The 10,229-nt window shown below is 40.3% G+C and overlaps 1 protein-coding gene across 1 annotated transcript in view; it reads left to right on the top strand.

Moving 5' to 3' along the window:
* The window catches only part of mgll (monoglyceride lipase), a 44,641-nt gene that overhangs the window by 12,378 nt on the left and 22,034 nt on the right, over window positions 1–10,229 (top strand). The window contains exon 3 of the mRNA XM_010766400.1: window positions 8,168–8,274. Coding sequence (XP_010764702.1) covers window positions 8,168–8,274 — 107 coding nt within the window. The remainder of the gene's footprint in view (window positions 1–8,167; window positions 8,275–10,229) is intronic.

The following is a 10,229-nucleotide window of genomic DNA, read 5'->3' as shown; positions in this document are numbered from 1 at the left end:
GGGAAAAGAGAGAGATTTCCAAAAAAAGACTTCCTTCTTACTAAGTGCTATCCTAAACACAAGTGCATCTGGTTTATGTATGCCATGCCCCGTCTGTTACGCATAGAGTGAAAAGAGTCAGCCTCTTAGCCATGACAACATAGAATAGAATATATCTTTATTGTCATCATACAAAGTACAGCGACATTTCTTTGGCCCAAACTCTCACTGCAGTAAAAAATAGACATAAAATAAATAATAAGTAGAGAGGTAGTAGCGATGCAGTGCAGACGAGAAAAAATTCAAGGTCAATGGTGCATATTTACACTTACACTTAATCTTCCAACGCTTCTCTGGCCATTGACTTTGAATGGGGGTGACGTCACTTTGCCTCGCTTTTCGCCGGACTGCATTGTGGGGAGGCAAACCAAAGATTTCCAGGATTTTCAGGATTCAAAAGTTGAGCAATGTTCAACTTTTGAAGCTGAGCTGGAAGCGTCAGCCAATCAAATCCCGTTTATGCAAATCTGACAGTTCAAGCGCTAGCCAATCAAACCACGCGTGCAAGCTGGGAGAGCCAGACCGCAGTTCATTTCCTCATATTCCAAACGAGAAATTACGGTAGCAAATCACCCGGTTCTTTACGACCAGAACTATTTACCGGGATACAAACCGGAGGAACCAGGCATGGAGGGAGGTGGCAGAGACAGTGGGTGAAACTGGTAGGTTTTCGCCTGTTTGGGGAGTTTATATTGCTCGCATAAAATCCCCGGGGTTTTTTGCTTTGTATGCCGGGGGCGGGAGATTCATGTGATTGGTTGTTGGTCGCGAAAAATCCCCAAGCTCTCAGACACGCCCAGCTCCAAGATTTTCAAGATTTTTTCAAAGCTGCTGTGTGGACGTACCGTGAGACTCCCGGGGGCAGATGCAACATCTTGCAAGAAACAGCGTCTCAAGGCTTCTTAATATTTAACAACCTATTAATGATGCATACCCACTTAACGGGAAGAAACTCAGCTAACAGACGATATCAACCATTTTACCTACACGGAACAGAAGTCCAACACCAAGAGTCTAAATCAACACTTAGCGAAACGGGCTAACGGGGCTAACGGCTACTTTAGCACATAACTGGCAAAAGCTATCTTTTGTACGTCATGTTATCTGCACAAACGCATATCACATGAAAGTTGAGATTCCACAGATTCCATTGGTATAAGTCTCATCACTGTACGACCAAAACTCACTGAACTAGCAGCCAGGAAAGAGCAAGAAAAAAACTTCACTTTACGTAGCCATGATAGTAATTATGTCTTACCTTTGTTGGCATAACAACGGTTTATCCAATGTCTCTGTGTAACTTTAAAATGATTACTGATAATTAAGGGTGTAACGGTATCCATATTCGTCCCGAACCGTCACAGTTCGTTAAGCAGTATCGGTATCGAAAAAAATCCTAACGATACCCATCCCTAGTCTTGACTATTAATAATTAACGCTCTTAAACTCACACACTATCACTTATGCCATTTTCTATCTAACCGTGGCTGAGAACATCATGCCGTTGTATAATGTCAAACCCTATCACCACCTTATCATGCAGATAGGTTGTGTGTGATTTTCTATCTATGCAGATAACAGAGTGTGCAGTTTGCTTGTTGCGTCATGAAAAATGTTCCTCCCAGTTGTTAGCAAAAGCTTTTTCATTATGCAGCGGAACATTTCCAGTATTCTCTTTGGTTTACCTTTCAGTATGACTGGTGTAAACTCTCCTTCTGTGGCCGCCTGCTGTTTGTCTGACTCCTCTTCTCTCCATCGCACAGCAACATCATCTGTCTGTCTGTTGTGTTTTCTGTGCAGCACACACACACTTTTTTTTCTGTACCAGTTTGTCACACTTCATCCTTCTCTCCGACTCCATCTCATTTCCCACCTGTCACTTAGTCTGTCATATCCATTTTGTTTTTGCTCCAAGTGTTTAATATCTCACCGTCACCTGGGACTTTACGGGTTCTTACAAAGCCTGAAGGGGTCTTTAACACCTTCTGAAATGCCTTGAATTGACTACAATACACTGCAGCTGCTCTGGCAGTGTGATATACTGTAGCTGACAAGATAACTGTAAATAGTGTAGCTAGATTTTTGTATTCAGTTTCTAACATCTGTTGACTTTAAATACTGTTTGGCCTCTGCTTAAATATACGGTAATCTATTTGAAACTAAACAACTGTACTTTACCTTATACACTTTGTTAAGTTTACATTTTGGCAGGCTGCTCATTTGGTCTCTTAATTTTGGTTTTATAGTCCTCAAACGTTTCTAAGTTTGGCTTTCAAAGGCTGCTAATGTCCTGTTTCCTCTGTCTTATATCTTCTCTTTCTATCTTCGGTCCTCTCTTCTTTCTCCTTTCCTTTAATTGTTACCTTTATATATCCATACATACCCCTTACTATACTACCCCTATTACTTTACATTCACTGAGTCTGCACTTAACAGCCCAGATGTGGTCACCCACCCACATACATACATACATACACACAAATACATACTTTGGGCGACTCTTTGCTCAGCAATTTGTGGTTCTTTTTCCTACACTCACACTGTGTTAGACACAAGATTAGAGTACAGGGACACACTCGCACCATTTAGTTCTGAGCAGTCTAAGTCTATTAATCGTATTAAAATGCCATTCTTCAGTCGCTCTGTCTCGTCTTCTGGCTCCTATCCAGTCTGGAAGCATGGAGCGAAATCCCTTCAGTGCCAAGAATGAACCTCCTTGGTATGTTTAAGAAAAACAAAGGCACATCAGTAACACCTATCACATGGTGTTGAACAATCCCCCCGGCGACCTGTCCAAATCAATATATTCAAATGTCAAATATAATGTCTTTGAAGTTGTTCAGCCTGATTAAACATTGTCCTGCCGAATCAGGTGCAACAAAGGCAGGGTGGTATTAGCCTTTTGCAGCAGCCATTGACCTGTCCTATTAGTCAAATAATGTCTCCATTTAACTCAAGTAAGCCATCGCCATTTGAAAGAGAGCAAACTTCATCAGCTGCTTGGAATCAAGCCATCATTCATTTGATCAGTCACACCTGTGCTTTGGCTGCCGTCACATTTCAAATATCTTTGGTGAAAAAGGGATTTTGTTCTGCTTGTAAACACTAACAGTATCGCACACTTCGATCTGCTAGTACATTTTTATTAAACTTTCCATGAAACGATCCATGATGCAGATTACCGGATTCATTCTATTTGCGGCACTTTAGCTCTGTCAAAGTTAGCACCAAAGCTCTTGTGCATTTTTCTCAATAATCAACATGTTTCAGAGGCCTGTATAGATGTTAGATAGAAAGAAAACATAAAGCCAAATGAACTAGGTTAAATAAAGAATTTAGGCACATAATGTACATGACTGCAGATATATATTACGCTCTCCTTACCAAACTTTGCCTCATTGTTCCAAAGTAATGAAATGTAAACATCATTTAATTAATATTTTTCAACTGTTGAGCTATGAGCTTCCTAAATACCATCAAATCTGTTACATTGGAGTATACACGCTTACTAAGGGGACTGCCATCAGACATACTTTCCATTTGTATTTATATAGTTTAATTGTTAAGCTCCTCACTGTTGGATGTTTGTGGTTATGGTGATCGAAGACGATTAGTGGGTCCCCTTGCAGGAATAAAGCAGATCTTAACAGCTCTGCAGGTGTATTGCTCTGGATGGTGGTTATGAGGTCTCAGCAGTGAGTGCAACTGAGGTAAATAGCCAGGCTGTTGCTTCTTACAAAAAAAACATGTAAATGAAATGGATTATGTTTTGGAAAATAATGGAAAAGTCACAGAATTTCACATCAAGGCGAGAGAAATCCTACAAGGATTTGCTCTCTCCTCATTATGAGTGTGAGTCTCTCTGAGCATCAGCCTCTTGCCTAAAATGCCTGAACTAGCTTTTTGTGAAACATTCACAGTGGAAGGTGCAGAATGTGGCACTCGAGCACAGTTGGGAGGTCTGTGAGTTCCTCAATAATCTTGGAGCAGCCAGTCAGCATTGCATTAAGGGGATTAGGGTCTTGGCTTTGTTTTGCGTCTGCGGTTGTTTGGAGTAGCTCTGAGGAGAGCAGGGGGAGGACCAGACTCTGTCTCACTCTGCGAGAGTTTTAATAAGGCTGGTTATAAGCCATGTTGTTCCAGCAACTGAAACCAGTGTGGGAGACAAGTGGGTCTGCAGTTCCCATGAGAGATGGGAGAAGACAAGGACAGGGAGAGACTGATGAGAGATAATGAGTTAGAACATTTAAAAAAAGCCTCTTTTCTTGTTTCTGAGAGATAAAAGTCCTGCGGCTGCACAGATAAGGAACCAAAACATTTGGAGGGAGAATAACCATGCAGGTGGAAACGCACATGTATTCCTAAAGATTACTGTAGTGTTCATGTGAAGATGATCCCATTTTAAAGGCAAAAACATCCGCTAAAGAACATTATTGTGTGAGCTGTATCCTGGGCTGAAACCATTTTTCAAGAAATCTACTAACTGATAAACATAAATTAAATCAGCCTACAGTATTTTGACAACTTATCAACAAGTTATTTCTTTTCATTAATCAGTTTTTGACAAATTAAGAAAACAGCCATGGTGATAGGATAGGCCATTTTACGATTTCACATTTTTATGACCTTTTAAAACCATTCAATTAAAAAAGTAATGGACATTTGTATCAATACTCAAATCAATAAATAGATGCTGCCCTACAAATAAAACATCCCTGTTCAATTAACAACAAAAAGATACTTGACATAATCCTGATTTGTCAATTCTGCTTTGCCTTCAAATGAACGTTTTTAGAACATTTTTGCTGCGTTAAAAGGCACTTCACATTTTCACAGATGCCATGTTAAGAGGTCTGTCAGTGCATGTAGTGCATGTGTTCACCCAGGTGAGGAAAGGGGTCTGGTAGATCTCTAAGTAAAGCAGTACAATGCTAAAATGTCAAAGCCTATTGAAGTAACACTTGTTCCAGACAAATGCCTCTTGAGCCTCGCCAGAAGTGGAAACATTTCAGTTCTGAGCCAACATACTGCAGAAGCCTGAATATTGTCACTGCAGAAGCCTGTATCTGAATGAATGCAGACTGCTGTCAAGATCAGATTTGTGGCTAATTAAATCCTTGAGAAAAATATTTGACATCTCCTGCTGTTGGCTGTCACCAGGCATGTTGCCGTCATCATTTTATGTGTTATCTATCTGGCAAATCGAGGGTACTCATCATTAGGCCTGCCCTGATTTTGCTCTAAGTCGACTGAGATTTAGTGAATAAATTATTTCAAAGTAACTTATAAGCACATCTCTGGTAAAAACAAGATTCAAAGTTGTGCTTTTACAGGATATTCTGTGGGGAAACCCGTTTTACTGATCTGTCGATTAAATCTACAAATGATGTTGTTGCTAAACTGTGAGTTAGAGATATTTAAATGACTTCTTTAGTCCATGACAGCTCTGAAATTGACAAGAGAAACCAAAGATGGAGAAAAATGTGAGGTTATGAAGCAGACAAAGAAGTAAATAGAGAATGATGGATGGATAACGCCTTCAAAAAGAAAGGACTCAAATAAAAAACGTCACATTAAACTGTAGTGTGTGGTTCACTGTACACTTATCTTTACAATGAAGCCAGATTAGCCCCACCCACTGCTGCCCCTCTGCATGTGTCTCAGAACATTGTGCCTATACAAAGACACTCATTCACACACACTCACATGTTCACACACAACAAGTGCAGAGGAAGTCTTACCCCGAGGCGATGGCTTTTCTAAAAGGAGGGAAAGAGCAGCGGGAGAATTGATAATGAAGCCTGATGAACAGCTACTCTTATTCTACCCGCCTCACACTCTCACACACTCTCTCCCTGTTTCACTCCCTTCCCTTTTTCTCTGTCGCTGAATACATTTGGGCTAATTGTCTGCTGCTGATTGAAGCTTCTCAGCACTGCAGCTTAGAGGAGGAACACTGCAGGGTTTCAGTTCAGCTCCCTGCTTAATATGCACTGATAGAGGAAGTACAACTTTACAGACCTGCTCGCACAGCCTTGGCATTAATTAACCAAAAGGTCTCTTCTTTCCGAGAGAACATTAAGTTAAACCACCATTTATTTGAAAGAGTATACTTTACATGATATATCTTCTCTCTTTCCTGGCTGAAATTGATTTAATAGGTGAAATTAACAATGGATTCTCCTGGTAGCTTTTAAATAATGAGCCGTAAAATGTGTAAAGAGCATTTTCTTTGACATTCGGTGCTCGCTGGAGTTTACCTTTGGGACATTTGACAGATTGCTTGGTGCATTGTGTAATGAGACTGAGGTACCTCAAAGAAAAGGTAGACAAAGACTTTATTGACCAATTATCCTGGCTTACATATGCCTGTAGGCAATATTATAACCCCTTAACCTATTAGTATAAGGAACAACACAAGCAGTAAGCACTTAAACTACACACTACAATACAATGTTTACTTCCTTGTATTTCTTCTAATAATTTCCTTCTTTTCAAGCTCCGATTTTTTCCAACTCCTGAGTGAAATCTGTGGCTCTGCTAAAGGCCAACAGTCTGTTTACCGGCTAGTTCCTAAATCTGCTGTTTGGTGCCAATCTCAATAATTGTTTCTATGAGAACAGTGAGACTCATAAAACAATTGGTTGAAACTCGCATAGAGATCTGTCATCTGTAGGTTTTTCCCCAGCAGTGACACATTTCACACTGTTTTCATATTGGAATTTGATACATCATTTTTATATAAACATACTGTATATCCACCTTTGGAGAAACCAGCTCGAGTGTGCTGGAATTTGAAAATACACAGCCGGAAAAAATCTGCCACTTCCTTACAGAGCCCCTCCTTCAACACACACGAACGCACACATGACCAATGAGGGCACGAGATAAGTTTGTGCACAGATGGAAGGCTGACAGGCAGGTAGGCCATCCAGTTATTTTAGCCGGGCCGGCTCAGATGATTGGTCGTGCTTTTTACAGTACTACTGCTTCCACAGATGACATTTTTTTATGGATTTTTTGTCAAAGCACTTAAGATATTCATTGCTATCGGGATGTTAAGAGCATTCCATGGAATATAACAAAAAGTGTATCTTGAGGCGGTTTCTCAAACTTACCTACCCCACCTTTAACCACATCTGTTTCAACAACCTCCCAACATCTCTTTAAAGCCAGCTTAGTTATGTTTGGACTCAAGTGGGCCTGGAGGAGATTGAAAAAAACGTGTTAATTGAATTTGAATTGAAACAGCTGCCGAGATATAAGATACAGAAATATGTTATGTCCCCATGAGCAGTAAGTGGGTAAACACAATTGAGCTGCTGACCATAAACCCAACCCAAGAAGTGGTTTATAGTCACTTATGTGAGAAACAAAATTCCTGTGCAATTAACTGAATCATTTTCTCAACTTCAAAATAGTTTCTGTTGCACCAAGCAACAGGAAAACTACGCATATTTGATCTTTTTTTAACTTTTTTTATGCCTTTGGTTGGAAAATGACTCACTGAATCAACTGTTCTGAAGAAACATTCGTATAAAGCTCCATTTTGCTGAATGTTTTAATGAATACTCTCCGAAAACAGAACTTAAGTTTAAACAAAAACAGTCAAAGTTGATTTCTGTGAATTAGTCACCACTTGTTTACTGGATTCCTTCAGTGTTTACTTTGAGCTAGAAAGGAAGGATGTGTTGAGGCAGATAGAGAGACAGATGAATGATAGTTGCTATCTCTACTAACATTCCCTTCTTTTTCTGTCATCTCTGACTCTCTATCTCTCTCAATCACACACCCAGACACAAGTAGTCAAAAGAATGACGTACAGAGATATATTTACGGTACATGTTTCCAGGAAAGAAGCTCACACACAAAACTTTGCATCATTTTGTTCTCCCTTTTTGTCCTTTATGGTACAATTCTGCTCTTCGTATTGTACGGAAGGAGATATGTCTTCAAGCTTTCTCCAATGGAACCCTTTGATAAGTCAAGGAAAGATGACGCTTCCTTGTAGATAAATGCAAACTTCTGCTGTTTGTTTTTATCTGTGCAAGATAGCACACAAAATAGAGGTTTAAGAAAGCCTGCTTTTGTTAACACTTAAATTAACTCCTTCCTCTCCTCCTCTCAGGGCTCTGGTGTATATTGCCCATGGAGCTGGGGAGCATTGTGGGCCGTATGATGAGATCGCACAAAGACTGAAGGAACTGTCCATGCTGGCGTTTGCGCACGACCACGGTGAGTCCCAAAAACACATTACAATACATTAAAACACACACCTGCACTCACGGCAGTTCAAACAGACAATAGCTTAGCCTCAAAGGAAGCCCTGATTACGGTCCTGGTTAATTGTTGGGGGAACAAAGCCTGTAAACGAATTAGGCCCTGTGGTATATTGTTCTATTGTTCTGCCGAAATGTTTGTGTGTAGGTGGAGAAAACATCACAAATGTTAGTGTGGATTGGAGTATAAATTAAACCGCTTTTAGTGTTGAACTGTATTTAGGAAGCTCACCTCGCCGCTGTGAAGTCACACATTTATTTTCCAATTTGCCTTGAGTCTTGCATGTTGGTTGTGGCCAGGTTGGTTTTTGGGTTAGCAACCGTATTCACCCGTCCAAGGGCGTCAGAAGCAGGGGGCCATTGCCCCCCCCCACTTTACAGCCCTGCACCACATTTTCGCAGCAGCGGATGCCGCGGAACACTGTACATCCCGTTTCAAAAATTCCCCTCTACTCTAAAGTCGCATCTAAAAAGAACGCGATCTGATCTAGCTGTGTATATTTTGATATGTTTGATTGTTATATTCAATCTCATTAGCTACAGGCATTTTTGAAGCTTGTAAAGGGAAGATGACAGCCCTCACTCGCCACTCTGCTCTTCCACAGCGCCGCTTCCCCTCCCTCCGCTGAAATTATGAATGTAAGGCGTATAGTAATCATAGATAACACGGCAGGGTCCGTTACAGTTTGTTTTCATCTGATTTCAAATAAACAGAGTCTTGGCTTTCAGAATATTAAACTTGTTTCGGCAAATTCAGATGATAAATACAACTTTGAAGCTTGTAACGGCATAATTACAAGCAGAGAATGGACTAATGTAACATCACAGCAAGCATAACAAAAGCCGGTGTTTCTTGTAAGCGTTTCCCCGGTACACAAACGCAAAAATACACAAACACACTTGCGAGCTTCCCCGAGACCAGTAATACAAACGAAAATGAGTCTTTGGGTCAATGTGACTGATTTCGATAGAGCAAGTCACATTTGGTTTAGGCACAAAACATACTACCAGTAGAAATACATTGCTTTCAAAATCGCTCTGTGTCGAATCAATAGATTATATTTCGTGACTATAAAACGAAATGCCGTGAATGCTTCATCCTCTGAACACCACACGATGGCGACTGTAACGCACATAACATAGGTATGCTCCTCTGAAATGATTNCAGATGATGAATACAACTTTGAAGCTTGTAACTACATAATTACAAGCGGAGAACGGAGTAACTTGACGTCACAGCAGGCATAACAACAGCCGGTGTTTCTCGTGAGTGTTTTCCCCGGGAAACAAACACAATACACACAAACGCAAAAATACACAAGCACACACACGTACACACACACACTCGCGAGCTCCCCCCAGACCAGTAATCCAAACGAAAATATTTTCCCTCCGTAGTATATTTTGATAATTTGCTCCGCTAATAATCAATCAGATCGATGGATTCCAGAGAAGAGGAAACTTTAAAGGCCTTTTTCTCAAAATGATGACTCAGTCATTATATAATGTGACATATTTCGCTTAATATTTGGAGTACAACAACAATCCTGATATCATTAGAAAGCTATAATCTCCTCTTTCCAACAGTGTATACAACTCAAAATGTGTCTTCGGGTCAATGCAATTGATTTCAATGGAGCAGGTCACTTTGCATTAGGTAAAATAAAGCAGGCAGACATAACAGGGAGAATATTTACATTNGTCTTAGCCATGGCTTGTATTTGTCTTCTGTTAGCCAACGCTCGTTGAAACTGCAACCTCCTGGCATACTGTCTGTCATCTACCACTTTTCTTTTAATCTAAAAAGCGAACTGTTCAGTCAGACAGCAATTTATAGTAAAAGTAAAGCATTTACATTTTCAAGCACTTTATCTCAATTTCAAGCACCATTCCCAAAATTCAAGTACTTTT

Source organism: Notothenia coriiceps, unplaced genomic scaffold (genome assembly GCF_000735185.1).
Source record: "Notothenia coriiceps isolate Sejong01 unplaced genomic scaffold, NC01 NC01_scaffold00003313, whole genome shotgun sequence".
In the NCBI taxonomy this organism is placed as follows: domain Eukaryota; kingdom Metazoa; phylum Chordata; class Actinopteri; order Perciformes; family Nototheniidae; genus Notothenia; species Notothenia coriiceps.
Note: the sequence above shows the minus strand (reverse complement) of the source record. Positions and strands in the feature narration are given on the sequence as shown.